This window comes from Larimichthys crocea, chromosome XVI (assembly GCF_000972845.2).
Source record: "Larimichthys crocea isolate SSNF chromosome XVI, L_crocea_2.0, whole genome shotgun sequence".
Taxonomy (NCBI): Eukaryota; Metazoa; Chordata; class Actinopteri; family Sciaenidae; genus Larimichthys; species Larimichthys crocea.
The window spans coordinates 18,257,195-18,280,328 of NC_040026.1; the positions used below are offsets into that span (position 1 = coordinate 18,257,195).

A 23,134-nucleotide genomic window follows, 5' to 3' on the forward strand; every position below is an offset into this window, starting at 1 on the left:
TATATGACCTCTGCAGCCTTTACAGGCATAATAATGATGCATCTGCATGTGTGTGGATCCCATAATCCTTAAATTTGATTCATTTAACACCCCTCTTTATTTAACCTTGGACGATTATCAACATTGAAGCCTATGGGTTGATTGATGCATATGGCTGCTGCAGAGAAAACACATGCAAAAGTTGTTGTTAGCAAGTAGTGAAGGAACACTTGTCATTTTAGTCATGACAACAGGGCGATGCAATGGTCAAATTTAGATTATATAATAGATTTCTTACTCTCCAGCTAATGCAGAGAACACAACTAGACCCCTCAAATGTTCCTCATTTGGTTACACGGTCACTCAAGGTTAAAGTTCTTTCACCCAGACTGTGTGCATGGTGTTTTCACTCCAGGAATTTAGCTGAACAAGCGACAAGAAAGAGGATTTTTTTATCTGTTTAACTGAGGGATCTTTTTTTTTCCCCCTTTGAGACATGTAACCTTTACTCAACGATCATGTTTTATTTGCATCTCGCTGTTTCATTGAAACGAAAAGAGTGCGGTGAGATGTGAATTGAACTGGTGGAGCAACACTGAGCCTTGAGGCGTACCAGATGTAAACAATGAAGCAGAAGAAACACAATCACCAGCAAGAGACAATGAGGACCGGTCCAAAGCACTCTCAGTTTGCTTTGGCCTGTCAGTAAGAAGGCATAGGATGTGTAAATGTGAAAAAGTTTTACGATTAGAGGAAAGACAAACCAGAGAGGTATGTTTTCATGGAAACAGTAGTTGCAGTGAAGCCTCTCTGTGTCTGTGTCCTTCTCTTCTCCTGCTTTTCTCTTTCTTCATTCTTTTCAGTCGTCTCTGTACCTCGTTGCTCAATTTTCCATCAGCGACCCTTCCTCTTGCTTCACGTTTGCCTTTCCTTCTCCCTTCTTTGAAACTTCCACAAGCAGTTGCACAACATTCTGCGAGCGTAAAGCTCCTCTTTTTTTTTTTTTCTCCAGCAGGTTTGATTGACAGCACCTCGTGCACACTCTGCAGTAAGTGTGTGTGTGTGTTTGTGAGGGAGGAGGAGGAGGGGGGGTGCATGAGTCTTGGCATCAACCTGTGTCTTTTAGAAGTTTAATTGCAGCATTTGGTCTTTCTTCTCTTGGCCATAAGAGCATGGATGTTCATTCATACACACACACACACACACACAGGAAAACCTGTGTGTGTGTGGGTGTGTGTGTGGGTGTGTGTGAATGCTGCTTCGAGGAAACACAGAAAAGCAAAAAAAAAAAAAAAGCAGTCCAAAGGTTGCGAAAGAGCTCTCACACTGATTCATCAGAGGAGTGCAGGCACACGTGCATGCACACACACACACACACAAACTGACACACACAGACACACACACACACACACACAGGGGTTGTGTGTTGACTTAAGAGTTAATGAATGGATGATTGAGGGCTGCAGGGGTTGGGGAGAGCAGTGCCGTGGAAACAACCCCTCTTTCCCAGGAAGGGAGCATAGAACAAGAGTTAGAGACAAAGAAAGGGATAGAAAACGAGTGTCTCGGAGACAGAATGAAATTCGGATTGTGTGTTTGCAGAGAGCCGAGGGGGCCGTGGGGTGAACTACTTGAAGCAGAAGTATTTCTAAGCGACCAATAAAGCAAGTAGCATGTACTTGACAAGGACCCAAAGGGAAAAGAGAGAGGGAGAGAAGCAGCTGTTGGAGGAGGAGAGTGAGACAAAGAAGGAGCAGGGGGCTGTCCTTACTTGCTCTTCAGTGTGAGGACTGTATGTGGGAGGAGGCAGAGGGAGAGCAGGAGAAAGAAGGGGACAAGAAAGGAAAAGATCAGGCAGGGAGTAAAGCAGTATGTCTGGTGTGTAAGGAGATAAACATACATCTGAAAGTGTGTGAGGGTTTTGGATAGCTGCAGCCAGTCTCTCCTCTCCTCTCTCCTCTCTCCTCTCCTCTTTTTACTCCTGTGCTGCACAACTTTGGACTTTGAGGGACCATGCAGCAGAGGTGGACTCTTCCTTGGTTCGCTGCTCTCCTCCTGGGGCTGATGGGGCTCTTGGTGCGCGGCTCAGAGTTCCAGCATCACCGCTATGAGGACATGGTGCGAGCTCTGTTTGCAGTGCAGAGCGAATGCCCCTACATCACACGCATTTACAGCATCGGGCGAAGCGTGGAGGGGCGACACCTCTACGTGCTGGAGTTCAGTGATAACCCGGGCATCCATGAAGCAAGTGAGTAACACACAATCAAGTGTGGATGGTCGTTTTATATTATGATCATTTCATTATGTCAAAAGTTTTTGTAGTTTTAAGTCTTAATCAAAATGTTAAAAGCACTTTTTATGAGTTAAGCTTAGGCTGTTTTAAAACTTTAAAGCTGATAAACAAATATGATTTAATGTTCTTGTGGTACACAAATAGATTTTTTAATTTTTATACATTTCAAATGTCACTAGCTGCCTGTTTATTTTGCACTTCATGGTGAGGAGACAAAGTAGTCCGTGGGGGCTCTCTGTGTGTTTTTCTTTTCCCCCAAAGAGATGAAATGCAAAGCTTTCGATTTAGTTTTCTGAAGTTGATCTACTGTTTGGCTTAACAGTGAAGGAAAAGAGGAGCTGTCTCAAGACTGGCTGCTCTTTGATAAACCTCAGCGACAGTAATCTGTGGAAAAGTGAAAAACAAAAAAAAAGGCAAAAGTGAAAGAACATCTGTGATTCATTTCGATTTTTGCCATCCAACCGCGGACAAAAATCTGTGGTGTTACTCAAAGCTGAACAGATGACACAGAAGTTCACTTTGAATCAACAAGTCTTTAACCCTGAACCCATTCTTGAAAAAAGCTTTGCTTGCCCCCTCTCCCACCCCGCTGCCCCTCCAAACTACTGAATCAGCTCTCCAGGTGTTTATCCTTGCATATCGGTTGCAAATTGGAAAATCATAACCTTGTCGTAGCTGATGTTTGTGTTGAAAACAAGCCAAAGGGTCACATTTATGTAAGTGATGTTGAACATTTTTTCCATTCTTGCATTTTTTTAATAGCAGCTCTTTGGGGGGAAAAAAAAAAAATTGACAACTGCAGCAGGGAATGCTTTTTTGGCTGCAGCTTAGCTTGCATTTTTATCTTCATTTGCACACGTCAGTGCTTCCTTCAGTAGAATAGAAGGATGTGTGCTTGTTCTGCAAGATGACCGAGGGTGAAAAACAGGAACCGTGCACTTCACGATGGGGAGTGACCTGAGGTCTTGTCTGGGTCAACCCTCTTGCACCCTTAAGGAAGTTCATGTCTTTCACATGCTGCTTAGTGTGTATGTGTGCATGTGCGTGTGTGTGAGTGTCTTTTTTTAAAGCTGCACACTAGAGCCAACACTGTTTTCTGAACCCGGGGCCAGTTGGCCCTGCGTTAAAGAAAAGGAGGTGAATTGTAGCGCCCAAGCTCCCATTTGGGTGCCTGAAGCAATTAGTGAAGGGTGTTCATAAATTTGGAAGTATCTACTCACCCCCACAATACCCCACCCCCCGAAAAACCCACACTTACTTCTTCTCATGAACAACAGATTTGCAAACAAATACAACAATGTAGTGTTACAGTCAGTTCTTAGTGTAAAATCATACAATTAGGGTACACACACAGCATTATTGAAGCAAAAAAAGTTGTTGCAGTAGCACTGTTTAGCTGCAGTGTTTGGGGGTCTTTGGTTCTATCAACGCTGCAGCAGTGATTAATGAAGGGACCCCCTGGGAGGAGGGAACCCTATACAGAGAGGGAGATTGTTTGCATAGGTGGCTCACCCAATCACTGACAGTCACCCAAAGGAATGCAAAATAACATTATCCAAATAATTCAATCAGTCGTAATCAGAATCACTCCCCTCATCTTTGTCAGAACCTGCCTTATCAAGGAATTGCAAAGATGTAACACCCTTGAAGTGAGACCATCTTCCTCCTAGAGCCTCGTTTTATCAGCCATATAGACCTGCATGGTCTGGTATGACTGGTGGCTAGTGTTAGCTGAAGGGTAACTCTGCGTTAAAGTCACATCAGAGTCACTTGCGTGTGAGCTTTCCGGATCTCTGTAGTCCGCTCATCATCTCTGCCTCGAGGCTAGAGGCTCCTTGCATAACACTTGCCAAGTCTCTGACAGAACAGTTGCAAGTCGAGTTGAATTGTGGGTAGTGCATGCGTCAGATTTTGACATGGAAGATGAATGCATAGAATAGAAAAAAAAAAGATGATGATTTTAATATCTAAGATGAAATTGGTGCAAGTAGATAAGTACTGCAGCCAGTCTTGTGGTACTATTAAACCACATTTCATTATGTAGTTTATTATATTTTAAGTATATTTCAATGTTTTTTTATCACAATAGTACAGCAAGAAGTAAACACAGTGTACCTCACTATGAAACATTTGTTGTTTCCTGCTTACAATCGACTCACTCACTTAGGCAGCATAATGATGATGTCCTTAAAGCAGCTTACTCAACAGAATCTTGGTAAATAAGGTGAATATGAATCGATTATTATCCTGTAAGTGCCATCTAAGTTGTATAAAGGTTAAGTAGCCTTGCTTTAATCAGGTTACATCGTGATAAATATAGAAATTCAATATGCTGGCATACACTCTAATTGGCAGCATTACCTATTGATTCTACTGTGTTTTCATGCAGTGAGTGTACTCTTATGTATGGGTGAGCATGCTCAGGCAATCATTTTAAATGTCACGCCTGACAGCTCCGGTTGACTTTTTGACCTTGTCCCCTCCCCACCCCCCCTTCACCTGTCCACTTCCTCCCCAGTGGAGCCAGAGTTCAAGTACGTGGGCAACATGCACGGCAACGAAGTGCTCGGCCGTGAGCTCCTCATTAAGTTCTCCCAGTTTCTCTGCGAGGAGTACCGAGCCGGAAACCAGCGGATCATGAGGCTGATCCATGACACGCGCATTCACGTTCTGCCCTCCATGAACCCTGATGGCTACGAGGTGGCTGCCAGACAGGTAATGTATACCCTGACATGCATAGTACACATGAGTCAAAGGAGAACCAGGGAAAACTTCCCACTGGGGCGCCTTTGGCTGTTTTTCGTCAGCAATCATTTGCCACTTGTGGAGGGAAAAAGTTTCCACATTTTTCTCCTTGATTGTGTTCTTGCCAGTGGAAATGTTAGAAATTTGAAGGTCTCTCAGGAAAACTTCACACCTGCAAGTTAAATCAGGGCAAACACGGCTGACTCCATCATGTAACATACAGTATGCGTGAAGGTACACTATGTTTCTAGTCATTAAAGACAAGCCAACCGACATTTTTTATTAAATCTTCCGCTGTTTGCTAATGTCTGTAATAATCCCATCTATCAGCTCCCTGAGAAAGCCCCTTAGCTTTCTACTAGGGGTAATTATATGGGCCATGTAACAACAGACACACATGCAAAATCGCTTTAACACAAACACACACGTGTGCACAATCTCTTTGAGACTAATTATATGTCCTGAGGAGGGCAGTTGCACATGACGAGTCAGACAACACATGCACACAACACTATAATTTGCCGCTACATCAACAGATGTTTGGATGCAGCAGCATCTGGACAACAATGGAAAGGCTCCTTCCTTTCCCAGGATTCTAGATGGCATCCTGTTGATTTGATATATTGATTGAGCTTTTGAGGAAAAGCAACAAAAATATTGGTTTTCATGCCCGTGGCATAAGACAACAGAAAGATTTAATTGGTTCCATAAAGAGTTGGGTTAGTTCTTTCAGTTGTCAGAAAGTCCTGCATGGAAATACCTTTCAAATCCAACTACAGCCTCCCATTGTTGGAACAAATCAAATTTTGGAATTGCTCCTGATGTCACAGGAAAAAAAAAAACTCTGGAGCGCATCTTTGCTTTGTAGTCAGTAATGAAAAATGTATTTCAAAAGTGACAGAGTCGGACAAGAAAGAAAATTCCAAGTCGTCTGAGTCCTGGGTATGAAAAAACAAGAGTCTGCAGTCGTGTTAGCGGCTCTGTGAGGTTCAGCTTAGGCCATAGACAGTATAAAAACTTAGTGTGGTGGCTCTGGCTGTCACTATCTTGGCACTCCTGCCTCTGGCTGCTTCCGGCTGGATAACGGACGAAGATGTGGTGCGTGGATGGAGCAGCATCCATCTGTCAATCAAAGTGACCACACTGTTAAAACGTAAGCCTTAATATAATTTGAATGGGTGAGTTATATAGAAATTCACCCTATGGGGAAATTAGCTACTGTATAGAGACAAAACTGTTTTTTGTAATGGTTGTCAAGTTGGACATTTCAACATGGGGACTTAAGGAGGTTGACTCAGTCTGTTGCACTTCCACATTGGCTTGATTTTGGCACATTGGAGTTTTTCTGATATTAGGTCATAAAATAAAGTATTGCAAGAGAATTGTTTCCTGATGACGGCACTACTGGTAAGTGATGAGTAAAAGTTAAATCTATCAAGTTTTCACTCAAAAGCACAAATATTCACAATAATAAAACTCCTTCCATAACGTGTCTGCAATGCTTTATTATAAACATTTTTACTGTTATGATCCTTTAAAGGTTTTTGGGGATGGATCTGAGTTTTTATGCCGAAGAAAACAAAGAAATCATTGTGAATTCAAACTGTTGGGAAATAATTTACTGTTGTTACACTGCGGATTGCCAGGGCAGTTTGTGAAGTACACACACCAGTTTTCCTTTGCTGCTTCCAAGCCGTTTGAATTCACAGCTTGAAAACCTGCATCCTAAAACACAAGAAGCCAAAATAATTCACTTTTACTCACTCAAAAAAACAAAACAAGGTAAGACCAACAGTTTTAAAAACTTGACATTGTCATCTGTGGGTCAACAGGGTCCAGAGTTCAACGGCTACCTGGTGGGTCGAGGGAACTCCAGAGAAATCGATCTGAACAGGAACTTTCCAGACCTAAACGCACTCATGTACTACTACGAGAAGACCAATGGAAGAAACCATCACCTGCCCCTGCCGGACAACTGGGAGCAACAGGTCAGTGCTACTGGATAAATGACTAAGAGAGAAGTACATGTGTACGTGCCCACGTGGGGGGAGCGAGAGAAAGAAGAGGGAGGGAGGAAGATGGATGAGTGCATTTGTTATGCTTGTGTGAGTGCGCGTTTAATGTTTGAATATGGGGTTGAATAATGAGCGACTGTAACATAGCTGAGTTATCTTGGCTTTAACTTATGTTGACATAAACCAATGCATGAGATTTGTATTGGATCATATTCCACTGCCAGCTGAGCTTTTCACTAAATAACAAGAAAGTGCCCATGAGTTTAAACAGTCTGCAGACCCAGTAAAAGTCTGTTTCACGTTGCGCATGTTTGTGCACGCCTGTATAGTCTGAGCCGCATGGGCGGGTGCGTTTGCTTATCTTACTGTAAAACTTATATCTGCTCATATAAACTGTGCTTTTCTTCATCTGGGTCAGAAAGAGGCCGCTCTACCTTTTTCTTTGCAATATGAAACAGGCCGGGCCAACTTTGGAGCAAAAGGATCACAATCTCTTACAAGCTTGACAGATTTGTTGTTTGAATAATTTGATATCTCTTTGCTGCATAAAAGATTGATTCCAGAATCAGTCATAAGATGTTGACGTACAGAAGTCCCCTGAAGAGCCAACACTCTCGAAATCATAACAACCCGACAAGATATATGTAGTGTATATTAAGACCTTCAGCTTCGGCTAAACATTTTTGTCTTTTCGTCACCGCCATGAGAATTTGCACTGACCTACTCTGCGGTCTCAGAGCCTAACTGTTACCTGCTACCTTGAGATGCTGCGTGACTCTCCACATAGCTTACAAACCTGTGATTTCACTCAAAACCTGTTCATTGCCAAGTCTGTATTTCACAGTGGTGGAAGAAGTGCTCAGATCTTTTAGTTGAGTAAAAAGTATCAACATCTAATATGAAGAGTATTATGAGATAAATTTACCCAAAGTAGGCTATTAAAAGTAAAAAAAAAATACTTGTGACTGACTTTATATATAATGAAGTAAGTTAATCCAGCTACCAACTGAGGGGTCGAGCCTCCCCCGAAGAGTCACAAGAGATGTGAGATGATTAATGAGGTAGGAAAGAAAAATACAGTTCCACCACATAAATCGTTCAGAATTTTCTCTAAAATTTCTTGCAGTTATTTAAATGAAACACACACATTTGGAGGAGAAATGTCTCTTTGTTTGAACTTCTCACATTTCATAGACACCAGACACATGACAAGGAGCTATAATTAGACTTTGAAAGTATCAGAAAAGGTCATAGGAAAAAATGTTGTGAAATACTGGTTGGATCTTATGTTAGTTAAGCACAGTACTTGTATGTATGTAGATGTAGAGACAGACTTCTGTTCATGGTGACTTACCTGTGTTTCGGTGTGCACTTATTATCTGAGATCAACACAGTGTGAAAAGTAGAAAGAAGGATAAGAGTGTGTGTTGTCAAACTGTTGCTAATAGTCGGCTGAGTTGTACATTTTAAGTATTAAGGTCAGATCCTCGGGAGTGTCTCGTCTGCAGCTGTCTAATCTTCAACAGACACTAAAAGAGCTTCTGTTTTCAAGGTTTCACATTAAATTGGTGTCCCCTGCTTGGAAACACTGGTTGTTATTACAGCTGAATAACGTAATGTCTCTGAAAATATAATAAAACATCGCTGGAAGTATCAAATATAATCAAATATATATCGGACAGTGTTCATTTCCATTATAACGCTATTGACCAGATTAACCTCACGTGAGTGTGGCATTATTTTAGGTGATAATTCAGTAATAACAGTGTTAACAGACAATGTTAATACATTTTAAATAATTGCAAATGTAAAGAATAAAACAACTTTGTGATTTTACAACGTTTTAACATTTATTTAAAACTTTAAATAAAAATAACAAACAGAAAAATACAACCAGGAAAGAACAAATCAGACATCCATACTGTAAATATATGTACACAATGTATCAATGTGCACTACAAACTTGCAGCTTCTATAATCAGTAAATCTTAACAAATTTGTACTTAGTGTTGACTTCTGTATAAAGTCAAGGAACATATAATTGAGCATCTTATTAACAAAAGACGGCTGGTTGATTTTATCCCCTCAAAATAATAGTTTTAAGCAATTTTGGAGAAGATACGACACTATTATTTGTTTCATTTTTGTTTCCAAGCGATGCACAGTCATTGATTTTTAACCTTTTTTCCCCCTATATCCTAGTTCCCTAGGCTGCAAACGCGTTGAGAGAAATAAAACACTGGTCTTCCCAGTCGTGGGCTGAATCTCTACCCACATGACTGCCTCCTGAAAGGCAAACACAAAAGAGTAACTGTGCCACTGTTACAGATACTTCATTCATGCTGGTCAGGATTACATTCTAACAGGCTACGTGAAGCCACAAGCCCCCTGTGCTCGCCTGCAGGCTATGCTATGGTACATTTCAATTAGCCAGCTGATGAAGTTCGATCCAGAGGAATGAGTCTTTAATAAAAGACTCAATTATCTTCTCCTCGGCGAGAGGGAGTGTAACACAAAATAATGCAAACTTAGAGATTTGTTTAAGGGCTTGCAGATTGATCTTTGCTTGAAAAGAAACAAAACCCTAATCCTTAAATCTTGTAGTAAACTACATAGAAACGGATTGACACTTCTGGCCTCAGTGTCTCTCAGAATAGCTGGTTATTGGATAATTTCATTCAGGAATTCTTCTTTTTTAAAAAAAGTTTTCCACCAACCACAGACTGTCAGCAGTATTTGTTCTTAGAAATTTATACAGCCTCTGAAGAAGAGCCCACTTCACAACATGAACCGCCATCACTCCCAAAGAGTGAAATCTAACCCTGAAGGTTACCACTGAGCCATCCAGAATGAGCAGATTTATATTTATTTGTGTTTCAAAAAGTCTGTCGAAGGCTGTCTGAGATATGATTTTTACAGCGCGTGCCCTTCACACGTAACTCTACACCGTGGTGACAGTGCCGACTTCAAAGCGCGCATGAGTGTATATAAAGATCCGCAGACAATAAACACCTGCCAGTCCTCAGAACAGAAGTCCCACTTCTGCTGCGTTCAAGGCCAGTAGTCTCTGACCGGCCTGATTATCCTTCAGCTAAACCAGACTGTGTTTATTGTCCTGCATACCTTATTCAAGGAGAGGTATTACTCCTTGTTTCCATGCATGATATATGGTTAGGACTGTGTGAGGATAGTTAGTGTTGACTGAGAAAATAAATTACAGCCTAAAACTGGAATTTTCAGTGTCGGCAGAGTTGCATGAGAGATGCCATCGGGTTAGGTGTATGACAAAGATCCTGTTCCTGATCCTGTTTGTACAGAATGAGATGAGATTAGTCTTATGTAACCTATAAAATACCTTTGGGACTAGCAGATTACTATTACTTTACTACTCTTGTTTCCATCATTTCCAGCTTTAATTAAAAATTCTCTCCAATCTTGCGAACGAATCTTTCTCCCAGACTTCTAGACTCAAAAACATATAAAGGAGTCCATTTTAACAAATGCACACCATGTCTGATTCATTTACTGTATAGACTCTGGATAAAACGAGACATAACTGAAGCAACGGATGATAGGAGAGAGAAAAGCACTGCGAGCAAAGCTGAAGAATCATTTCATGGGCTTGACACAGGCAGAGGATACCTTGATAAACTATGGTTTCCTCAAGATTAACTTGGCTGCCTAAAAGGGAAAAGACATGAACAAAATCAACAGAGAAAATACTTAAGCAGAAAAAAAAACAAAGATTAGTCCAGATAACCAGACGAGCAGAAAAGCCAGTGGTTCTTAGTGAAAATAAAACCAGATGTCTTCTGTCCGCTGATGTTATTTGGGTGTGTTGGATGACGTAAAGATGATGTGTCATATCAGTAACCAGACAAAAAGAGGCATTAGACAGTTTATTTGAAAGATTGTGGGAGAATTTATGGACTAAATGTGGACTAATTATTTAACCAAAGTAAGATCTAGACATGTGAAGGAAGATAAATGCAGCACTACATTGCAATGGGTGCTTACAGATCATTATTTATAGATCATTGTATAAAAAGGTCCATATGTTATGTCTCTATTAGACCAATAATCTACTTGCTTTATAACCTTTTCTTTGAATTTCCTTCGCAGGTTGAACCGGAGACGTTGGCAGTCATAAAATGGATGCAAAACTACAATTTTGTCCTGTCGGCCAACCTCCACGGAGGAGCTGTGGTCGCCAATTACCCCTTCGACAAGTCGAGAGATGCTCGCATTCGAGGGAGGACCACATATGCAGCCACTCCGGATGACAAAATCTTCAGAAAGGTGTGCTGCAGATTAAAAACTCCTTCCAGATGTTATACACGTCTGATCTCATCACTGTCTGTTGTGCATGTGTGTGTGCATGTGTGTGTGTGTGCGTGTGAAAATATGTGAATGATTGGGCACATGTGCATTTGTGTGTGATGACAGTTGGCGAGGACCTATTCGTACGCTCACAGCTGGATGCACAAAGGTTGGAACTGTGGGGACTTCTTTGACGAGGGGATCACCAACGGGGCCAGCTGGTATTCTCTATCCAAAGGTAAGTAAACCTGACATTAAACCGAATATTAAAAATAATAGAACCATGAAAAACAGTTTATGATCAATGTTAAAGATACTCCCCCTGATTTTAATATAACGTGCCCACACAAAATTCCCCAAATCATAGTGAACTATGTTGAGTTTCAAACCGTAAACTGGGAGAGGTTATTGTAGGTAAACCGTAACCAAAACAATGAAAGCTTGTATAAGTATAATCTATATACACTGAAAATCTGTAAGCTAAATATGAAGTTACCTCCAGCAGCTGGAAAATATATTGTTTTAGTTAGTCAGATAATTGGTATTAATAGTAGTGGAGGTACTGCTATGCTTTGGACAGAGCCCACCAGGCTGACTTTACCGCCTCTGTTTCCAGTCTTCGCGCCTCTTATGTACGTCTACAGAGCTAACTACTACACTTGTTGGAAAGAGCACGCTGAGTTTGTCTACCAGCACCACAAAGAACAACACTGACTCACTGCCTCCACACACAAAACAGATTGTTCCCTGTTTACATGCAAAAATTCCAATGTGTTGGTCCATTTATCCTTCCCTTTCCCAAGAAAGACAAGGCCACCTGCATGAATGATGGCAGGCGCTGGCATAGACCTCGGCGTGAATGACATGCCTCGAGTGCCCTGCGAGCACTCTTTCCCAGTGTCGACATGAACTCTGTGACTCTCTCTGAAGCTCTCCTCTTGCCTTCGACCTCTTCACCTCCTGTACACCGACAGCTGCACTTCCACTGACCCCGCTCAAGTAAAAGAACTATTTGTTACTGTCACTGGCATAGTTAGTTAACTGTTAGTTAGTAGCTCAGCTGTGTTTGCCATAGAGTCTAATGTGAAATTTGATGCGGTTTATTGTCCCATTTACAGTTAAAATACATAATTTACAGTATTAATTCACCTTTTTAACACTAAATATGTTTTTATAATTTAACTAGTTGTTTTGACATATTACAGGGAGATATTGTGAGTCAAGGGGAGGATTTAGAAAAGTGAAACATAAGGTTTCCCACCCCAATAATTTCCATACAGTTCCTTAACAATCTGCAAACATGAGAAAATTTAGATTTTGATCAAGATCATCCACTCCGGTAAATTAATAATCTGCCACGGTTCAACTGGATTAACTCCACCCTTTGTGACTGAGTCTTGATCAGCTTTCAAATCTATCACTGAAAATGTCTTAACATCATAGATCCATAGTGTTGTGGAGTCAAAGGTCAATGGTCAGGAAGGAAGAAAGTGTTCAGGAGCCTCTGATGTCTTATGCTGTATTATTTATTGACGCTTGATCAAGAAGAATTAGAGACACTCTCAAAGTTCATCAGAAGTGCCTGAGTCGATCTCACATTCTGCTGAACTCGTGCTGGTGGATCGACTTTTAACCCCAAGATAACACCACAAATACTATACACCCAGAATTAGTCAAAGAGAATGCTTTTACCCATGGAGGTGTTATTGTCAGCATATTCTAGTCTGGAGACACAGATGTCTGTTTGGAACGTCAACGACAAGCTATCTATTATGTCTAGGAAGGCAGCAATAGGTCTCTTCGACCCTGGACACCACAGTGTTGAGATAGACTGGCACCCAATCAAAGCCAAACAATTAATACTGCCGAGGACCTCAAGGTCCCCACATTTACACCTTGTGTTACGTAAGGATAGAAAATTCCATAACACCCCTCCGGTGAATTATTAACGGTTCAACTGGATTAACTAAGTCTTGATCAGCTTTCAAATCTATCACTGAAAATGTCTTAACATCATAGATCCATAGTACCAATCTGACTATAGGTGAATGGAAAAATTAAGAAAATCTGGCTGATGACACCCATCAGTCACACCACACACAATAGTGCTGTACTGGGCCGATTCCCTGAGATTTAAACACAAACCTGCAGTGTGTTGACAGTATTCCTAGTGTAGTGTGATCCAGTATGTGTGTCTTTTACTACTCTACTCTGCACCCATGTGCCAGTTTTGTAAATGAGGTTTCATTTCTGCATTTTTGTGTACCTGAAAGTAGCCAGGGTGCTCAGTGGATCTGTTATTTTGGTTTGGTTTAAAACAACATTATTTACTGGCATTGGGTATACCTACAGGCTATTAGGAGTTATACGAGTTTAGGCACTGGCAGGAATGTCCTCATCATCCCTTGTTTGGTTTATGAGTTGGGAAATTGTGCTTGGTTTTTAAGATTTGATGAATGCTTACGAGTAATGTTTTGCAATAAAATGCTTGAAAGCTACAGGACACCAAGTTTTTTTCAACTGTCTGGGCATGTATTCGATTTCAGCTCAGTTAATATGTAACTGCAACAATAACATTACCCTCTTCTTTGATCTGTAGATCTCGATTTAGGCTGGTCTGGATTATTCCTAGGAATGTGAATCTGTTGAGCTTCTTCGGGTTGACTCATGCAAGCTTTTGATGAAAACGCCCACAGTCGTATTTAGTAGAAGCATGTTATGTTTATTTTAACAGCTCCTATTGCTCCAAGTGTTATGTCATGGTCTATGAGGTTAGTTTTGAACTTTCCCTCCCAATCATGGGCTCCTATGCATTAGTTTTCTATGAAACGTAGCGCTGTATTGCGAAGTTGCAAAGCCAAAAATGTGGAAAATTCAGTCTTTCTTTTGTTTGGTGGAGTATCAGCTCATCTAAAAGATGTTCTTAAATGTTTGTCAAAACAGCAACATGTAGCGGTTTGGAAAAATTTGCCTGACCAAATGAAAAAATGAAGTAAAAGACTCCAGTGTCTCAATAACCCCAAATGTGGTTTTTAGATGAACTGGCATGATAAATCACATCAGCTCCTTACAAATCGGAAAAAACCCTTTAAGAGGCAAACTAAGACTTATGTAAACTACATTCTAAGTCACCCTGGAAACCACTGACATTATAAATATATCCCATTTTTTAAAGAGCTCCCCTTGAAATTTAAAGTAAAGAGTCTATTTCTGTGTTTTTCAGGCATGCAGGACTTCAACTACCTCTACACCAACTGTTTTGAGATCACCCTGGAGCTGAGCTGTGATAAGTTTCCTCCGGCGTCAGCACTGCCCAGAGAATGGCTGGCCAACCGAGAGGCGCTGGTTTCATACCTTGAACAGGTCCGCACACTCACTATTTGGAAGATTGCGGTTATGTCATTTACAACTTGATGCACACATGCAGTTACACACAAAAACCTAACTACAAAGAGTCTGATACTCTTGGCTTCTTGGCTTCTTGGCTGGGACTCCCGGGTTAAAAGACTTAAATTAAGCTGAGAAATACAGTGTAACTCAAGTAAACTGACTTTTACCTTGTGCCAAGTATGAAAAGAGGCTTTAGTTTGAGGATAAAATCTCTTTTATTCCACATTATCAGGGTGCAAATCAGGGCTTACCTCTTTTTTCTGCAGCACTGATCAAACAGACCACAGAAGGTTAAAAAGATGATCTGAATTCAAAACTATTTATTGTCACACATAGCTGGCTGTATTAACACATATTTCACATACTTTTGGTGGCAGGACCTCAAGCGCAAAGGACATGATCTAAAAAAAAAGGAAACAACACTGAGAAACTGGTCAAATGAAGCAATGTGTCTCTTCTTTCAGGTGCATCATGGGATAAAAGGCATGGTGTACGATGAAAACAACAACCCTATCGCCAAAGCTGAGATCTCAGTGTCTGGGGTCAACCACGATGTGACCTGCGGTGAGAAAGGGCTGCAGGGGCTTCGGTTCATTGTTCTAAACATGTGGTTGTTATTTTTCCTGGGAGGTTTTTGTTTACTCTTTAACTGCAGTACTGAAGAAGTACTTAAGTATTTAAGGTTTATGGTAAATGATCTGCTAATGTCCTGGATAATGATGCATTAGGGTGTTTAAACCTTGCAATAACTTTGTGTGCTTGGAAAGAAGTCCAGCTCTCAATGTGGGAAAAGGAGTTTGTTGTTGTTGTTGTTGTTGTTGTTGTTGCTGAATGTCATTATATTATCAATAAGTAAAAATAAGTGCAGTCAAAGTCACACTGCCCTCTAATGGTCAATTGTGGGAATGCACTTTGAAAATAATGCAAACTGTAATTTACTTTTTACTTTACTTTACCGAATGTTCCTTCTACCAATGTGCAAATGAAAGTTTGAATGTTTCTCCCTCTCATCTTTTTCCATGTGTGTACTCCTTTAGGACTGGATGGCGACTATTTCAGACTTCTGTTACCGGGTACTTACACTGTGACAGCATCTGCTCCAGGTTACGTCCCCTCCACCAGCACTGTCACAGTGGGACCAGCTGAGGCCATACAGGTGTGTCTTTGTCTTATATGGATGCACAGGATGAGAATTTGACAGCTGATTCGCAGTTTTACTTACAATCTGATCATTGTTTTAGTGGTAGTAGTCAAAATATGCTTCTAGAGAACCCCCAAACAAGGTTTGTGATTCATTTTTGTGTGTCCTGAATGGAAATCTACCTTGATCACTCACACTTTGTTGCTTATCTCTTTCCTGACAGCTTCATTTTTACTTGAAAACGGCACCAAAACAACACCTGAAAGGGAAGCACCACAACGGCAAGAAGAACCTCTCATCTCCCAAGGCTCCCTTAAAACTTGGCCCTAGATGAGACATGGACAATAATTTAGACAACACACAAGCATACACACATACTAAAAATCCCACGTAAAACATACACACACACACACACACACACACACGCAGACACACCCTATACAAATTATGGAAATGATAATTGACCATAATATATGTAATTTCACCTTTGTAGTCCTCAGTATTTCAAACATTTGTGTTTTTTTTGTTTGTTTTTTGTTAAAGAATATAAACTGTGTGTCTGTATTATTGCAAACCTGGTGTATTTATGTAACAGTGTTGATGTATTATTGCAAACCTGGTGTATTTATGTAACAGTGTTGATTTGTATGAACACGGCTATCCTGTATTTGTAAAGGACTTTTTTGGATTTTGATTACTATAATTCGATGAAAAATTGAAAGTGAAAATAAAAGAATGTTTTGCTGTCATCATTTGCCTTCTCTGTATATTGTGTTTCTTGCTTTATTTGACCTGTTTATTGTTCTTTAAGGCACTCCAACACACCCTAAAACACACACACACACACACACACAGACCACAGGAAGTCTGAAGATAACAAGAATTACACAGCACTCAACAAACATAAAGTATAGAAAATATCTCATATATATGGATGCTTGCAGCAGATTTAGTTACACAGCTGTAGTTTTTATTTAAAAAACTATGACATTTACTGTGTTATCATATGAAATATTAAGCTTCAAATTCCAATCTAACCTTAACAGTATTGGACTTACTATATTTAAACTCAGTGGAAAGTTTCAGATCTTTTCTGGTCATCCAGAAATAATTTACAGCACACTGGAAAAAAATTACTTTTCCCCTGATAATTCAGGCTGTGTCCTGCACATTTTAGGACAGTAGATGTCACTGCCGTACAAGGAAGGAAGTAAAACATTGCTGTCTCTGTCCTATAGGTTGAACTTCCTCATAAAAAATGCTGATGTATGAGGAAAAACAAGCAAACATCTGCATCTGAAAGCTTCAACACACACACTGGCAGTTACTTGGTCTGCTTCAGTACTTGTCACCAGAGTAGCCACGTTAAGTTGATTCATCGATTGGTCAATCTACAGACAATTCATAAGCAACTATCTTGATCATTTTTATCATTGAAGTCATATATATCAGTAAAAAATACAAATAAAAAACGGTTCTAGCTTCTTCAATGTGCAAATCTGGCACTTGTGGTGACTTTATAGCATAGTAAATAAAATATTTATTCTGATCTGCACAAATTTAGACATGAGATGATTTTTTTTTTGCTTTTTTCAAATGTTTTATGTATCACATTATTTGAAAAAATGAATGGCAGATTAATCAGTATTGAAAATAATCATGTTGCAGCCCTACAGTACTCTGCACACTGTGCTACTGTCCAATCTGAGGAGCAATAAATTCCAGCTGATGCTTTATTTACAGTCTATGGTTTTACATGCAAAATCTTCACATATCTCACACTTACAACAACCCATTTTTTTAACACCTTAGTGATGACTATGATAATAGTATAATATTTTATTGTCATATTCCATACTACCCATGGACATGGAGACATTTTTTGATGTTAGACACACACACATCATTGTCTCATGTGTCACCATAATGAAATTTAGACTGGAATATAAAACTTCATTAAGTGTCCGCACGGGAAACTGTTCCAGTAATTTGAGTGTACATCATGAGATTGAATCTATTGTGCATCATCACTCCTGCATCACTACATCATTCTCCTTTATATGCTGATCCAACTCCATTATGCAAAGATCTGGGAACACCGACCAGAACCCACTGTTTCCTGGTGATGCGGTCCTAAAACACCTCTACACTCCACGAGACAAACAAGAAAAAGCATTGTGTTCTGCCGATCACTGCACTGCTGCCTTTTGTTAAGAGGTGGGAAGGCGAATGATACATACAGAACCAGCTGAGGTAGAAGCTCTGTTTTGTCTCTTCCTGGAGATGGCAGCAAAGGACAGGATGACGTCTGTTTGAACAATACACAAGAGCATAAATGGACATATTTGTCTTCAGTCATCAGGATCTGCCAAAATGAATAACTCCTGGTTTGGATTTCTATCTTCTGGTGAATTAATGTTTTAATTTGATGCAATTTCAAAAGTGGAGTCGACTAGATTTAATTTATTATTAAAGAATTCAACAACATTATTTTGATGGACAAAAAAATTCATGTCACCCTGTATTTTCACAGTTCCTAAGTTGACTCTCCAAACTTAAATTAAGAGGCCCCTTTACAAGCTGGACTCTTCAGAGTTTCAGAGTGGACTCTCGTTTTTCCTGTGCCATTCACAAACACTTCGGCATACAATAGCCTCTCTCTGACGAACAGGAAAGAGGAAAAGCGCACTTCACCTGGCACTCTGTGAATTTATGACAGTGATGTAGAGGTTCCCTGAAAACACACATGGAGTCACACAAATAATAAAATGTCAAATGCTCATGTGATGTAGGTTAAACATATTTTAAGCCCAAGCTATTGACATATGAAAATCTGTCTGGCAACCGTACCAAATACAACTATTGTGCTACTGTCACAAAGTCTCTGTTTCTGTTATTTAAAAATCTTAAAACTGTATTAAAGCTACCAGAGAGAGTGACATTATAAATTCAACAGTAGAATATAATATATTTGTTGCTTTTAAAATATTTTAGAGAACATTAGATGGCAATATCAGACAAAAGTCTTAAAGTCATGGAAAGAAAGAAGTTTTCTGATGCCAGCACATGAAAATGAAGAAATAAATTGGTATACTGATGCCAAACAATGAATCAAATATGAACTATGAGCAACATGACATTTGTCACGTAACGTCAAAGCCACTGCCACGATAGTCTTTCAGTTACCGACATCAATCCGGTAACTACAATAAATGAGTGGAATAATTTTCATTTTCTGCTCACTCCAACATTTTGTCGACACAATGGGGGTGATTGTACGACAGCCAATGTATTCTCTGCCTACAAAGATCAACTGGCAGCAAATATTGAAAGACAACAACAGATCCACATACAGCCCCTGAATGAAAGTGGCCACTGTGAGAGGACACAAAGCCGGTATTTCATACAGAGTCACTGATCTGGAGTGTTCTCAGTTTAGTATGGGTGTGTGTGTGTGAAGGCTTACACTATTGTGTACACTTAGTTGGCCAAATGTGGCGTCAATGAAGCCCACCAGTGGTCCTTCAGTGTCAGGAATCTCCTACACAGACTAAAACCCACATTCATTGACTCAGAGTTTACGGAAAAACTGCTGGAGCTTATCAGAAGTTACAGAGAATCCACTGTAAAAATTAATTATCCGGAAAATGTACAGCCATGACCCCTTAAATATGGTACATTTTTGTAGTTGAGGGAAAGTTTATACCTTGTGGAAACATGGTTTTATTGTTTCTTTCCACATTTTAGATTTAAAAAACTTCGTCGTCAAGTGCAGCTGCAAAAACCACCAAAAGCTATGATGAAACTGACCAGAAAATTAAGAGCAGAAGATAAGTTAATTACAGTTACCAGAATCAGAAATCACCAATTAACGGCACCTCAGATTACAGTCTACAGAAATGCTGCACAGAGTTCAAGTAGCGGACACATCTCAACATCAGCCGTCATGGTTGAATTGCTGCAAAGAAACTCACTACTGAGAGATACCAGAAAAGAAGAGAAGTGTTTGAGCGATGTACATCAGAAAATGTAAATCTGGACTTTGGTCTGATGAGTCCAAATTTGAGATTTTTGTAAGACACAGAGAGGTTGAACAGATCTGCATGTGTGGTTCCCTCCGTGAAGCAGGGAGAAGGTGGCGTCAAGGTGCGAGGGGATCATCATTTGATTTTTAACACACCTCCAGGACATTTAAGAGATATTTAACCATGAAACTGATGCTTTTATCCTGAATCTGTAAATATATGTTATGTTATGATGAAGCTAATCTGTGCACAGTAAAGTGCGCAGGTATGTTTGTGAGTTTCCATGCTTATTTTTGTGTGACCTCTCGTGTATCTCTTCCTTTTCCGTGCCGACACTTGAAGGCAAAAGCATCCAACTGACTTAGTTTCCTGCCATTGTTCTGCACATACAAGATCCCATATGAGGAAGCTGTCATTACTGCAGACGCAGCAAAAACTAGATTCAGTGTTTCACACCACAACGCTCAAAGGCCGTGGCTGAGAGAGAGGGCTAAGCAAACGTATAATTCTTCGTGCAACGACTATGATTTTCTCTCTTTTCATTATCTTAATGACTCCAAATGAAAGAGCTGCAGTTAGAGAGTGAAGCCATGAAAAGGAAAACAGGTCACACCTTCCTGCTGAGTGTCAGAGTGTTTTATTATTGGGAAACTTCAACTTTTCTACACCATATAAGCTATTATTACAAGTTTTACATGTTTTACTTGATAAAAACTAAGTTTGATTACATAAATAACACTTAGATAATAACACTAAGATAACTTAGATAATGTTACTTCCTTAATCTGCTTTGAACAGTATTTGGTCTGGGTGGAGTGGACAGCTCAAACATGTGCTGACCCGCACAGGAATGAGGTAATGAATTGAGGAAATGTTCATGATGATTTGTGCTTCATTCTCTGCCACACAAAGGGTGAGATGTTCCTTCTTTCACAAGCAACAGTATATTAGAATGGTATGCTGGGCTGTTGAACACTTTAACACTTTAAACTGCTAGATGAGACGTAAACAAGTCCTTGAAATAGTTTACCAACTATATTTTATGTAATAGCATGTTTCAACCTGTGTTGTCATTTTTAGGCAGAAAAACAAATGAACACTTAAGTAAAATTAAGTATCTGCTGCCAAGTTTACTGATGCATGAAAGTTTGCATATTAATATTAGGTGTTTTAACATTTTAATGTTCTTCCAGGTTATGGAGGCAAGGTCCAGTCTGCTGCATCAAGAATTCCTTAAGCTCATTAAACAGATGCAGTCTTGGCCACATAATCTGAGAGGGTTTATTTGTTATTGGCAGGGATGAAATAAATACTCTTGATTAAAAGAAAGAAATACCACAATGTACGCATACTGAAGTACATGTCCACCAGTCCTACATTCCAAGTGTTACTTCACTGATTATAGCTGCATTAAATTACACTGATTGATAATTAAAAAGATAATTATTTGCAGCCGTCTTGGGAGGAAAAAGTACTCATTAGGCACAAAGATGGCCCTTGTGAGTGCCATATCATATTACTGTATGCTTTAATGTTTAAGCTGCATTTTAATGACGGAGCTGGTGAAAGTGAAGTTCATTTCAACAGATTTATATTGTTTTAGGTGGTTGGATAAAGATTAACTACACTTACCTGGCATCTGGTTCAAGTTTTAGTGGAATGTGTTGGACAAAAGTTAGAGCACCAGACATATAGACGATAAAAAAATTAAGCTACTTAAAAGTGGAGTTGTATAAATACAATATAAGAACATAGAATAAGGAAAATACTGTAAAGTGTACTGTACAAGTGTGAGTATTGAAGAGGTATCACTATATGAATAAATATGAATGTACTATATAAACAGGATATACTACACCATTTAAAATATGTGAAAATTGTGGATTGAGTTTGTTCAGAGATATTGCACAGTATCAGTCCTAGTACTCAAGCAGTAGTAGTAGTAGTCATGGTTGATAGCACTTTTGCAGACAGAGTAAAGTGACAAGTAGCCTACGTACAGATGTACTGCACAAAAATTGTTATAGTTATAATAGGATAGGATAAGATAAGATAATTCAGGACAGGATAGATACTAAATAAAAAGCTATATACACTTATATACACCTAATACACATAATCTGTATTAAAAAGTACAATATTTCCTGTGAACTGCAGTGGAGTAAAAGTATAGTGTAGCATTTAAAGTAAAGTACAAGTACCTCAAATGTAGTCTATGTCTATGCGTTATTTATAATAACAGTGTTAAAGCATGCAGTCAGTGTGTGCAGTATGCACTCCTGCAGTTTATCTTAGTTAAGCTGCACTGAGATACTTTCTGGAGCCACTTTCTTTTCTTTTCAGTCAGGCATCAGTCGAGCCAGCTACGGGTCTCTTTGGAAAAAGTGGGTGGCGTTGTTATGTGTAGGCATGGAGAGGCTCAAAGCGACTCGGCTGCTCGTGTTTCTAATGTGATGACAGCTGATTCTACCGAGACAGAGCCAGGACCACCCGTGTCACCTTTTTCTTCTGTCAACATGTCTTCTTGACCCTCTCACGCCGAAATAAAGCGCTTCTTCTCGGGAATAATGACCCCGCGCACCGCTCCAAAGCTCCGGGACGCGTAAGCTGCTCCAAAAAACTTGTGTCGCGGAGAAAAAAAAAAGCAACACCCGCCACTGAACCACCACATCACCAGGCTGGAGAAGTTGGAAATCTTGTCTGACTGGATCTAACCTAATCTATCACATTTTTTCCCACCGCAGCTTCTGACACTTTACAGGTAAGAAAAGCACCAAAAAAAGTGAATTTTGCGCATTTTACGCATCTGGAGGGGACTCTTGAAAAACGACTACCACGGGATGGAGGATGAGTTGCGATGCGTTTAAGTTTGTAATATCACATGAATTCATGTTTCTCACACACACAGCCGTGACTCAGTTCCTCTCTGAGAGGAGTAACGCGGATTTTCCTCTGTTATTTGGAGAGCTTGGTGTCACAGTGAGGCGCTGACAGTCGTACTTTGAACAGGGTTTCTCCTCCACACAGTGAACACAGAGCTACGGGCTGAATGACTGATGGCACCGAACCACAACTGCTACAGACCAAATAATCCCCCTGTGTGTGTGTGTGTGTGTGTGTGTGTGTGTGTGTGTGTGTCTGGTGTCTGTCACCTGTGGCCGCTGCTGTCAGTTGTTCCACCATGTGAGACACACACACACACACACACACACACACTGAGGAAATA

General features: G+C 40.0%; 2 protein-coding genes and 1 long non-coding RNA gene across 5 annotated transcripts in view; 2 read left to right on the forward strand and 1 right to left on the reverse strand.

Annotated features, from left to right (window-relative positions):
• Positions 1 to 1,612: 1,612 nt before the first annotated feature.
• On the forward strand, positions 1,613 to 16,420 carry cpn1 (carboxypeptidase N, polypeptide 1). Its single transcript, XM_010742077.3, has 9 exons — positions 1,613 to 2,227; positions 4,791 to 4,987; positions 6,850 to 7,005; positions 11,155 to 11,331; positions 11,479 to 11,590; positions 14,576 to 14,715; positions 15,207 to 15,306; positions 15,780 to 15,898; positions 16,107 to 16,420. Exons 1-9 carry the CDS (start codon positions 1,993 to 1,995, stop codon positions 16,215 to 16,217), a joined length of 1,347 nt encoding a protein of 448 aa, XP_010740379.3. The 5' UTR covers positions 1,613 to 1,992; the 3' UTR covers positions 16,218 to 16,420.
• LOC113747899 (uncharacterized) lies at positions 16,410 to 16,632 on the reverse strand. The gene is made up of 2 exons (XR_003463974.1): positions 16,500 to 16,632; positions 16,410 to 16,458 (listed from the first exon to the last, which is right to left on the reverse strand). It is a non-coding gene; the product is annotated as an uncharacterized LOC113747899 (long non-coding RNA).
• A 5,640-nt stretch (positions 16,633 to 22,272) lies between these two features.
• The window catches only part of dnmbp (dynamin binding protein), a 46,165-nt gene continuing 45,303 nt past the window's right edge, over positions 22,273 to 23,134 (forward strand). For all 3 annotated transcript variants that reach the window (XM_019264784.2, XM_010742076.3, XM_027289312.1), the window contains exon 1: positions 22,273 to 22,669. The gene's annotated coding sequence lies outside the window, so the exon portion shown is untranslated. The remainder of the gene's footprint in view (positions 22,670 to 23,134) is intronic.

Coding starts and splice junctions, on each gene's coding strand:
- cpn1 (XM_010742077.3), top strand. CDS start 1,993: ATGCAGCAGAGGTGGACTCTTCCTTGGTTCGCTGCTCTCCTCCTGGGG. Junction 11,591..14,575: donor CTGGTATTCTCTATCCAAAG/GTAAGTAAACCT, acceptor TGTGTTTTTCAG/GCATGCAGGACTTCAACTAC. Junction 15,899..16,106: donor GACCAGCTGAGGCCATACAG/GTGTGTCTTTGT, acceptor CTTTCCTGACAG/CTTCATTTTTACTTGAAAAC.